General features: G+C 41.9%; 1 protein-coding gene across 6 annotated transcripts in view; it reads left to right on the top strand.

Annotated features, from left to right (window-relative positions):
• Nucleotides 1-12,698, top strand: part of NTNG1 (netrin G1) — a 220,442-nt gene that overhangs the window by 95,476 nt on the left and 112,268 nt on the right. For all 6 annotated transcript variants that reach the window (XM_075287714.1, XM_075287713.1, XM_075287709.1 and 3 more), the window contains exon 3: nucleotides 8,328-8,968. In XM_075287714.1, the coding sequence (XP_075143815.1) occupies nucleotides 8,328-8,968 (641 nt within the window). The remainder of the gene's footprint in view (nucleotides 1-8,327; nucleotides 8,969-12,698) is intronic.

Raw genomic sequence — 12,698 nt, 5'->3', positions numbered from 1 at the left:
CACGTTGGGAGTTGTAGTTTCACAGCAGCTGGAGTGCCGAGGTTCTCTACCCCTGCCTTAAAGCTTACCATATTTTTATGCATTCCATATATAATTGGGGAAAAAAACTCAGTGTGCCTCCATATAAATTCAAAGACACATAAGGATATAGTATAGGGGCAATTTGGAACAATATGCATAATGCCTTTTTCGACTGGCCAATTCCTTCAAAATGTTGTGTGATTCCTAAAAATGCTACGGGAGTAGTCTCTGTGAGGTATGGTCAGAATTTGGTGTGGCCAGAGGCGTAACAGAAGGTGCAGTCATATCGGGGCCCAGGAACCTTAGGAGGCCCATAAGCCCTGGCATCAGTGTTCAGATTGCAACTTCCATCTGGCCCATAAGCCAAGGAGACCCACAGATTACCCTAACCACATTAAGGTGGATTGAACTCCTTAGTACCCATAACCATCACTATCACGAATTTGCTGTAGGGATGAGGTAGGGGGCCCCGGACAAAAGGTTGCATTGGGGCCCACAAGACTTTAGTTACACCACTGGGTGTGGCATGGTAAAAGTCAGATATGGATTATCACATTTTATATCTGATGCTCCAGGGGAATTTAAGAACATCTAGTGGGGAAAAAATATGCTCAAGTAATTGTCAAATAAGCATTGATTGTCTGTAATAATTGTCATTGTATCATCAGGCCTATGATTTACAGTCACATCATGTAGTAGTGAAGGTTGTGACCACCCCTACCCTTACTGTGTGTGCGATGTGATCATTGTCGCGCCTAGTGTAGTATACCCTGACCTATATCTCCTTTACCTTTATTGTATATCATTTGATTCTAACAAGTAACCAATGCTCTGCCAAGTTCTATAGACAAGTGGCATTTACTCCATACTATGGCCAAATGGTATGGACGACCTGAAAATCTGTTACCACTCCATGAATATGATTGGGGTTTGCAGAAATCCATGCACACGTTTAGAAATGCTCCATTCAGCTATATGGAACAGACCGTCAGCCATTGAAATACTGTAATTTGCAACAAATCTACCGTATGTGAATATACCCTGACAATAACAGCCATAATAATATATTGCAAAATGGTAAAGAAGCAGTTTCTTAAGTAGTTATTCGTTTTTCTGAGAATACTGCAGAACGAATACGATTAAGTAGATGTATAGATGAACGTCGCATGGAGTGAAACAACAATAGATAGCTTGATAGCTTGCCAATACCTGGGGATGGAAATTGTGTTGCTGCTGGTGAATGGTATGTGTTGGCTTATTACTTTGGAGTGAATTCATTTTTCACTATAGGCCACTATCCAGTGCAATGAAGCCTTTGCCATCTGTATTCAGGCTTGCCAGTGACGGATGTGCACAAACCATATTGAATACAACTGCTGTAATCCATGTAATGCAATGATTCAAACAGGGCGCTGTGTGACCTACCACACCTAGGGTGCGCATTTATTTTATGCCTTTTTTACCGTCTGTCAGCACATCCATCCACCCACAGTCCTCGCCCTCCTCACTATAGCACCTGCCTCTCATTGATTTTCTTCACATTTGCTCTGAGATTCTAATTTGCTTGGTATTGATTTCAATAAAAGCATTTTGCTGATGAAATTAGGAGAGCGAACCCTTCTCTTATTTTATTTTTTTTCTCTTTGTTCCTGAAGGACAATCTCGTCTTTCTTGTCACCTCACCGGTGTCTTCACCCTGACAGTTTTTTAATCTCTTTCCAAGACATGTCAAAACTCATCTCTAGCTTCTTGTAAGGAAACCTCATAGAACCATTTCATCTGTTTCCGAGTTTCCTGGCTGTCCTGTGATGGATAAGTCTACCGTACGTTTGGTGGAAATCAACACGAGGAAATAGGTTTTCACAAATACAGTTTATCTTACCCACAAACTGTTCCCGTACTTGAGAACTCGTAGGAAGTTTGAACACAGTTGAGGCATGTGAATTTCATCCAAGAAGGACGCTCTGCAAACATAACCTGTAATTTAAAGAGGTTGTCTAAGAGTGGATAGGTGAAGTTCCGAAATGTAACACCCTCAACTATAAGCTGCTGCAGCCGCTAGATCTAGTGGCCATGTTGTGATACCACTGCCCAAGTAAATGGGAGCTAAGTGATAAGGATAGTCTATCAATATCAACGCTTAAACAACCTCTATTAGGCCTGGGCCCCACCTGACATAAAAGCCAGAAAAAAAAGCGCCATTCTACAGTCCATGGTATTCTAGAAAATGCCATCTACACTGACGCGGTTTTGGAAATCAAAGCAGGAAACCTCTGCAGACTTTTTGTGAAAACTGCTGCGGGAAAAACCCTGATGCTTTGCCGTCGCACTGCGGGAAAAAAATGCGACGGCAATGCATCAGGGTTTTTCCCGCAGTGCTTTTTTTGCTGCAGCCGCTACATGGGGCCTTAGCTTTAAAGGTGTTGTCTGTTTAAGAAAAACAAGGAACCCTTGTTTACCCCACATGGGGTAAACGCCGTGATATGTCTAGGAAAAATTGCGGTGTTTTACAGTCATAGCAAAGTGGATGGAATTCTAGTGAACCCCATGTCCACTTTGCAGTAAAAACCGTGGTGCGGACACAGCATGTCAATTATACCTACGGAAATGCCGGCGATTTCCCCATAGTTATAATTGTAACAGAAAGTCTGCAGTGGAAAACTCTGTGAACTTTTTGTATAATGTGTTGCTGCCGCGGTTTTTCCGCAATGCTTCCTTGCTGCGGGATGTCCCATGGGCATTAACCTTAGGGAATTCAGATAAACAGAGGTGGATCCCTCTTTCAGGACCATGATTTATTAACCATAGTGATAGCAAGCTACAAAGACAATGAGAATCCATCACATCCATCCATACACATTTCTATATTTTACAAAATGCAAAGGACCTACAAAAATTTAAGGAACACTACAAAAAATTACGTTAAAAAATATCAAAATACAATGGAGAATTTATCAAGCCATGCACTCCAGAATACTGGCATAAAAAAAAAAAAAAAAAACACACAGAAAAAAGGTTTTGAAACTTTTTAGTAAAGTTTTATATTTTTGCATTATTTACTCTGCTTTTGTGTTTTATCAAATACAACTTTATAAAAATATATACAAAATGTTGCAATCTCACTACTGTAGATTACGGTCCATTCACACGGAGTAACGTGTCGCGTGACCTGGCACGTATACGCAGGGGTGAACCTGCCCCTCTCGCCGCCCGAAGCGAACCAGCGGCCTCCCCAATCCACCGCTCCGTGCTAAGCCAGTCCAGGACAGCTTGTCCTGGACTGGCTTAGGTAAGAAAAAATGCCGCCCTCCCTGAGGCCCTGCCATAGCGCCGCCTGAAGCGCTCACTTCAGGTCGCCTCATGGGAGGTGCGGCACTGCGTATACGGCATGTGAGATTTTGAGTGCCATAAAAGCTCCCATTAATTTCAATGGGAGCCTGGATCGTATTCGCCGCGTTATTTTGCGGCCGTGATTTTGCGGCCACAAAATCACGGCCGCAAAATAACGCGGCGTATACGATCCAGGCCCCCATTGAAATCAATGGGAGCTTTTACGGCGCGCAAAGTCTAACACGCCGTATATGTGCCAGGTCACGCGGCACGTTACTCCGTGTGAATGGACCCTAAGATTAGATTAGGTTAGGTTAGGTTAGGTTAGGTTAGGTTAGACTAGTGTATTCTTTAACTCAGACACTTGCCAAGTAATCTGTCCTATTAACTTCAGCACAATTATGTTCTCTACTATCAGATGGGTAGTCCAAGTTTGGAGTAGAAAACCCAACATGGTTTTGGAAATCACAGCATGTCAATTATACCTACGGAAATGCCGGCAGTTCCCCATACGTATAATTGAAATAGAAAGTCCGCAGAGGAAATATCTGCAAACTTTCTGTCTAAACCGCTGCGGGATAAATTGCAATGCGTTGCCGTCTCGGTTTTTCCCGCAGAATTTTTTTTGCATTTAGGAATCCACGTGGAGCCTTAACCTAAAGTAGTTTTCAAAGACAATATTGCGCAGAACACCACAGAATACCCACAGGACAGATTGCATATATTTCAGGTTATTGCAGAGAAGCAATTCTCAGGAATTTTCTGGAACATTGAGGTAACTGTTCTGAAGATTTGCGCTCACAACTTACAGTCATGTTGTATCATGATTTCGTGAAAGCAGGGTAAGAAGAACAAAGAACAATAGTAGACTTGTACCATCATGTGATCAGAGGGGAAGATGATGTATTCCTTTTGAGGGCATAATGTATAATTCATCCGTGCGCTGCTCACAATATTGCTTAAGTGTATAAGCACACAGCTGGATGTCACCACAACGGCAACAGAAAATCCTGGCCTTTTGTGAAGTAACATATCTAAACATATAACCCTTTCATCCGCTATTTGCCTTCTATCACACTACACTAAAAGAAAAAATCTTGTAGAATATCCTATGTGTTAGCTATGGCAAGTGCAAGGAATTTATCAACCTATGTTCAACAGAAAAATTGAAATGATGGTACACACCAAATTTGCAGTAACATATGTGACTTATCTCATCTCATTTGGACCATGTATTGTTTAGAATTACTTAAAGGGGCTTTCTAGGAGTTAAATATTGAGGACATGATCAGGTTGGGTCTGATACTGGCTGCTTTGGCCTGTTACATGACATGTTTGAAGCTCAGTCCAATTCAAGTGAATGAGGCTAAGCTGCAATACCAAGCACAACCCTTATGCAATGTGTGGCACTGTACCTGGTTTTAGTGAAGGCGTTTCAGTTCTCAACTGACCACAGCAGTTAATCGTTCCAGATTGTAGGTGTCATCCCTCCACCGATCTGATATGGATGAGCTATCATAAGTATTACAATCCTGGAAAACCCCATTTAATAAAATCAAGAAGTCATGCCTTTCCTGAGTTAGGCGGATGTTGGTAATTTAAATAAATCGGCAACTCAAGATCTGAGATCTGTATTATACAGTGGAGACCCAGCGGCAATGCCCACTCTTTTTGCTGGTATGAGGGTAAGTTCACACAGAGTTTTTTGGTCCGGAACCTGAAGTGGAGGCCGCCTCAGGTTCTGGACCAAAAACCGGGTAGCCGCGACTGAAAGCCGGTGCACTGCAATGAATGGGCCCAGTCTGGAGGAGGGATTATCTTCAGGCCGAATTGCGTGGTGACTCCGCCTAAAGAATGAGTATGTCACTTCTTTTTTCCGCGAGCCAGAAGAAACGGCTCTCGGAAAAAAGACCTGAGCTGCTCCCATTGATTTCAATGGGAGCCAACTTTTTTGTCAGGATTTTGAGGTGGTTACGGCCTCAAAATCCTGACCAAAAAACTCCATCCGAACTTACTCTCAACACTCCAGACACCTCAGTCAAACATGATTGAGGTGACATTTTCCTGTTGGTGCACGGGTGTCGCCATTTTGTGATGGGTTGCCAACCCCTGGAATTCCTCCATAGCTCCAGTTCTGACACATATTGGAGTTGAAGTTCCTACACCCAGTATTAATTCTATATTGAGGCCCCTACCCATCATACGCCATGTAGAATAATGGTATATTTTGTGTGGCACAGGGACCTTTGGGGTTCCCCCTGGGTCCAGGGCCCCGATAATGACTGCTACTTCTGCATCCCCTAAAGGTACACCCCGAGTACCTTCACTATTACTATTACTATTAATACAATTGCCTTTGTGTTGCTAGGCTTCATTTTGCAGTACTAGTCAAGTAATACTATACCCCCTCCTGTTGCTGTGTGTACATACGGGAAAAACAAAATGTCATTGTTTAATAAAAATATAATGGAAGATTCACGTAAGGATCAATATGCTGTCTCTGTTCTTTTTGAACACAATTTATTTATAAAGGCGTCTTGTAAATAAAGCATCAGGATCAGAATCTGCTTGTTCGGCCTCCTCTGGAGAGAACTAATTGCCACTGATCTTTATATAGGCAGCCTCACATTGCTGAAACTTCAGTTTGCTTTAAGACGAGGAACGCTTTGGCTGTTATTCCTAATACTTACAGTATATGCTGAGGATAGAAAAGAAAAAGGAGAGGCGGCACCTCCAAGTGTCCTATAGGTTAAAAAGACACTATGTTGTAAAGGGATAAATATTTGTGACGACAGAGTTGATATTCAGCCTTTTTATCCTTTATGGACTGAGAACATGCACACCTGACCACTGACTCCCAACATACTTAATTGTTTAAGGGAACTTTCTGATGGGAAACAATTTCATATATGGCTCAGAATGGGTTAAAAAAATAAATCCTTACTAATTCCCTGCCACTCCGATTCTGATGCTTCTTTGAGACCCTGCTGGTCTCTGTTTGCTGGCTCTTCTTGACACCCAGCCAATCAGTGACAGAGGGCGGGTCACTGCTGCAGCCAGTGATTGGCTAGGAGGGCATTTCCTGTGTATTGAGAAGGACCATGAAGCAGAGACCAGCAGGGTACCTATATAATGTCAGAACAGAAACTGCACGTATGCATTGTTTTTTTTTAAAATAAAATTTTAACTTGTTTTCTTCTATATAAAAAAAAAATACTAAATTCCACACAAGTAAATCTTTTATATTAAAAGTCAAGAGGTAATAGTTACAATCAGTGTGATCAAGGGTACATGCAATAAGTAAATATGCTAAAGGTTACAAATTTAGAAAGAGGCAGCAAATATGAATTCCTCTCTTATACCCAAATTCATAATTGTTTTAAGTATCTGCAAATGTCCTATTACAGCATATGTATTATATGATGATATTGTGAGATCTCAGATTATCTTGGTTTGTGTAATATGAGGAACAGAAGCATATCTATTGTTTCATAAAACTTTTGATATGTCATAGTGACTAGAGATGAGCGAACAGTAAAATGTTCGAGATTCGATATTCGTTTCGAGTAGCCCCTCAATATTCGACTACTCAAATCGAATATCGAACCCTATTATAGTCTATGGGGGGGAAATGCACGTTTCAGGGGTAGGCAACGTTCGATCAAATTATACTTACCAAGTCCACGAGTGAGGGTCGGGCTGGATCCTCCGAGAAGTCTTCTCCGTGCAGCGTCCCTGCGGCATCTTCCGGCTCTGAATTCACTCTGCCAGGCATCGGCCTGGGCAGAGCCGACTGCGCATGTCCGTATAACAAGCGGGCATGCGCAGTCGGCTCTGCCCAGGCCCGATGCCTGGCAGAGTGAATTCAGAGACGGAAGACGCCGTGGGGAAGCTGCACGGAGAAGACTTCTAAAGGTAGGAGAAGAACCAGCGTTGATTGGCCGACTGTATAGCATTCGGCCAATCAATGCTGGTTCTGCATTGAACTTTTCCATTCGAATAGCGAGTGGTACTCGATCGAGTACGAGTATTTCGAATACCTTAGTATTCAATCGAATACCTACTCGATCGAATACTACTCGCTCATCTCTAATAGTGACCTATTAGAGATTATGATTGGTCGGGGTCCAAGAGCTGAGAGTCCCCATCTTTCAATAAAAACAGTATCAATCATACAATGCTAACCATATGTGGTGATAATGTCCATTCTTGATTCTATACATTATTACTTAGAGATGAGCGAATCAAAGCTAAGTGGAATTCGATCCAAATTCGTGGTAATGAATCACATTTTTTTCCTAAACGGGAACGGGGGATCACCCACAATGCCATGTGTGCAGCCAATCATTACCCAGACCTGTGTTGTCACAGCCCTATAAATACCCTCCGCCATCTTGGATTCAGGCATTTTCCAGTGTACTAAGTGCAGGGAGAGACCTCAGCAGGTGCTAGGGAAAGTGGTAGAAAACTGATATTTGCTCAATCAAAGTTCAAGCAAAGAGTATTAGAAATTTAGGGAAAGGGTAGTGAGGCATTTATACGAAGGATTGAAGCAGAGCAGCGGTTCTAAGAGCGACACCTGTCATGTTCGTGTCATACTGACTCACTGTATGGTTTCACTACCACAGCAAACTCTCTATGTGTGTTACTGCAAGGCACAGTGTTCTACACCACTATACAGGCTCTCGGCAGCCAGGAAGTAGCTGGTTTTAATGCAATTCGAATTAATTTGGATCGAATTGTTTAGGAAAACTCGAAGCAACCAAATAATTCTAAGCAACCGAATGAAATATTTGAAAAATTCACTCATCTGTAATCATACTGTTGCATTTAAAGCTAGATTAGTATGAAATTTAGGATCCCTGGTCAGTTCACATTGGATAGTATCCACTCTGTGTTAATATTATGGGTTATTTCGCTTGATCATCCATGATTACTTTTTTTTGTCGAATTTAACAAAGTTTCTATCATTCCAGGGTAATCCATACATGTGCAACAATGAATGTGATGCCAGCACAAAGGAGCTTGCCCACCCTCCGGAACTCATGTTTGATGCTGAAGGCAGAAATCCCAGCACATTTTGGCAGTCTGTGACATGGAAGAACTATCCCACTCCCCTACAGGTCAATATAACATTGTCTTGGAACAAAACCATTGAGCTTACCCAAAACATAGCAATTACCTTTGAGTCTGGAAGACCTGAAAAGATGATCTTAGAAAAATCTCTGGATTATGGTGTAACATGGCAACCCTACCAATTTTATGCTGCTGATTGCCTGGATGCATTTCGAATGGAACCTAAATCAGTGAAAGACTTGACTGCAAATACTGTCCTAGACATTATATGTACAGAAGAATATTCCACTGGTTATGCAGCACATGCTAAAACTATATCCTTTGAAATCAAAGATCGGTTTGCAATATTTGCTGGACCGCGCCTTCATAATATGGCTTCTCTCTACAGTCAACTGGACACCACCAAAAACCTCCGGGATTTCTTCACAGTGACTGACTTAAGGATTAGGCTTCTTAAACCAGCTACAGGAGCCACTTTTGTCGATGAAAGAAATCTAGGAAGATATTTCTACGCTATATCAGACATCAAGATATATGGCAGGTAAGCATAAGCGATACATAAAATTCAATGCACCTACTACACCCTAAGCAATGTTTATGTGTAGAGATGAGCGAGTAGTACTCGATCGAGTAGGTATTCGATCGAATACTACGGTATTCGAAATACTCATACTCGATCGAACACTACTAGCTGTTCGAAGTTAAGATTCGATGCAGAACCAGCGTTGATTGGCAAAATGCTATACATTGCCAACCAACGCTGGTTTTTCTCTTACCTTTAGAAGTCTTCTCCCTGCGCAGCGTTCCCGCGTCCTCTTCCGGCTCTGCATTCACTCTGCCAGGCATTGGGCCTGGGCAGAGCCGACTGCGCATGTCCACTTGTAGTGTGGGCATGCGCAGTCGGCTCTGCCCAGGCCCAATGCCTAGCAGAGTGAATTCAAAGCCGAAAGAGGACGCGGGGACACTGCGCAGGGCGAAGAATCCAGCCCGACCCTCACTCATGGACTTGGTAAGTAGAATTTGATCGAATGTTGTGTACCCCTGAAACGAGCATTTCCCCCCATAGACTATAATGGGGTTCGAAACCCGTTCGAACAGTCGAACAGTGTGCGGCTGTTGGAATCGGATTTCGAACCCCGAACATTTTAGTGTTCGCTCATCTCTATTTATGTGTAACAAAGAAATGCTTTGGAGGTTCTCAATCACGAGAGCTCAGACCCTGCACCCCTTATAGCTACACTATATGCCATAGCCTGAAAATGGTACAACAAGCATTCAGATGTGCCCACTATTATATTTCCTGAAAATAGGTAATGCCTCTAATTTCTCATTATAGAAATTCAATACAATATTGTGACATATCAGAAAACCCTTGACAAGCCGCAATACACATCACAGCCACTAGGTGATTAAAACTATAGATACATGTAGCTTAAACATCTCCCTACAGAGTATCACTAAACCGTGTTTTTTGTCAAAGCTGGCCATCTAACTCTACACATCTTGGAATATGTTAAGCCAAGAAGAAAGGGCAAGGAAGGAGATATCTGCATGTAACACGGCCCTCAAGAATGCCAATATAAAAAGTATTTATTTGCTATAAATAATTCTGTTTGACTCTACCAATAGCTCTTTACCCTTCATCTGATTCCTGACCTTATTATCAGAATATTAAAGTATTTGCCAATATAAGAAGTATTTATTTGGTATACAATAATTCTGTTTTCCATAGCTTCCATGAGTTTCGACTCTCCCTATAGCTCTTTAACCTTCACCCCATTTGCGAATACACAAGTACGTTGGGTAATCTGAGGCTGAGCATCTTTTGGATGCACAAATCCAATGTACAACATGCACTGTTGTACCAATCCTTGTATATCTTAGATAGTGTTATTCACTGTTTAAGCCTAAGACACTCTGCGTGTTGGATATAACTTCTCCCTATACAATATCCTAGACAGGTAAGAGAATAAATACAAGCAACGTATCCTCATGTCTCCTGGGTGCATGTTCCTGCCAAGTGAGGATTAACAGCTTATCTAGGTATGCTCCGTGGATGGATTCAGGACCTGAACAAAATGTTTCATGCCGAACACTAAAAATGCTGTCTTTCCCATCAGGGTGGGATTAAATTCTGGAGAGCCTTTTTTGCAACGGGGGACTGGACAGATAACAAGGATTAGCTGCTATGATACTAGAGGTTGGCAACAGCCCATTAAAATATATGAGCTATCAAAATTAGCCCTTTCACTGTCAGATGAGCAACACATTGCAGAATTATCAAATCGTACTTTAGTCGGCAAGTGGCTTAAGTAGGATAATGAAATTAGTGTGTTAATTGCATGGAAAATGGAAATAATGTTCACTTAGACAGAAATTTGGTTAAATATGTCAACTTTCAGAGATGGAAATGGGGCATCAGCGCCCTTATAGGCACATAAAACATCAGTCATCAGGAAAGGCTAGTGAAAATAATATAAAATATACATACATCCATAGGCAGCACTACGGCTTTTTTTCCCCTTGAAGAGAGATAATTTGCTATGTTTTCCCATGCCAGTAATTCTCTATACACATGTAGTCTCCTTAAGGAGCCCCAGTACCTCTCCACCATAGCTGGATCTATACAATAGTAGTGTACTCTATATTTTCTAGAGGCACATGACGCATTGCCAATTAGGTGGGAACCATGTACAACCGTTGCGATGGAGCTCAGGAACTCCTCTGCTTCTGTTTTCTTTGTTTCTTATTCCCAATCTTATTTCTAAATTCCAAGCCCAATATTAATTGTTAAAGAGGTTGAAACGAATGGATCGAAATCAGTCAAGTTTTCTTCTCTCTTCTAGTAATAATATATCAGATCTTTTTCAGATCTTGTTTAAGAGCCACTAGTTAATAGGAGGAAAGTGAAGTGTTACTAGACCCATTACGTTATGGTACTTGGTATAATTAACTGCGGCATCAAGATGGCTCTCATTTGCTCAGAAGGTCAACAAGTACTTTACTGAGAAGGAGCTGGAAATAGAAGAAGATGTGTTCAATTATTTCACTTCAGTTCAATATCATTTGTATTTTGCATTCTTAAGAACAGAAAAATGTATTAACATACAAAGATGGGTAAATAGATGATTAGATGGTTTTTAAGGAATTACCTTGATTTTGGTGATCACATGATAAAAGATTGTAATGACTATTGGGGCAATTGGGTTTCTGGCATGGCGTAACTTCCCCTCTCATAAACAACCAATCGACAACAGTTTGTGAGGCCAGACTCCCATCTCTCAGCGGATCACCAGGACTGTGTAGTTACAAGTCGCAGTTGTGTTCATAAGAAATAAAGAAATACGTATTATGCTATCTCTTCGTCGTTCTCAGTCACATGGGGACCCGAAAGACAGATACCCTGTCTGCTAAAAAAAATGGTAACCCACAAGCCCCATAGACTATAATGGGCTCCTCTGGGTGTCTGTCGGGTTTCCATTGGTTTTATACTGAAAACAGCGAAGAGAAAAGTCCTCTGTGCAGGATTTTTCTCTCTGCCAATTTTAGGGCCCCTTCACACGGCGAAAGCGCTCGGCTCATTCCGAGCCGTACACGTGAGCGCTTCTAAACACTTTCCATTCACTTCAATGGGAGCGCACATAAAGCCGGCTTTACGAGCGCTCCCATTGAAGTGAATGGGAAGAGTTTAGAAGCACTCGCGTGTATGGCTCAGAATGAGCCGAGCGCTTACGCCATGTGAAGGGGCCCTTAGACGGAATCTGCTGCGGAGACTCCACCACAATGTGAACCTACCCTTACTGAGTAATAGGCAATATAATAGGCTCACTTTCTAATATTGTAACCTTGACGTGTGTGTCAAACTTGAGATATGATGGAGCTGGAGCATCTTGATATTCTGATCTGCCTACATGACTCCATTTTCTTTTTCCCTGTGTTTACCCCACTACTGAACTCTACCCTCATACTCCTGTCAGTCAGTACGAGTGCCCCCATTATCACACTCTTACTGCTTCTTATTGGGTGCATTGAGTCATGTTCACAAGTAGAGGCATACATCAACAACACTGTGCACCAGTAGAATTCAGAGGCATGGGATTTCAATGATTTGGGAGAATTTTTAATTCACTTACATGGTACTATTGGATTGACCTAGGATGCGAATAAATTAAAGTCATTTAAAGTTTTAGTAAATGCTATAATGCCAGCAGTTCTTACCCATCAGTATTTCGGCTCTTTTAGTGATCATGGCTGTTGGATTACTCTCTCCT

This window comes from Leptodactylus fuscus, chromosome 9 (genome assembly GCF_031893055.1).
Source record: "Leptodactylus fuscus isolate aLepFus1 chromosome 9, aLepFus1.hap2, whole genome shotgun sequence".
NCBI lineage: Eukaryota > Metazoa > Chordata > Amphibia > Anura > Leptodactylidae > Leptodactylus > Leptodactylus fuscus.
Note: the sequence above shows the minus strand (reverse complement) of the source record. Positions and strands in the feature narration are given on the sequence as shown.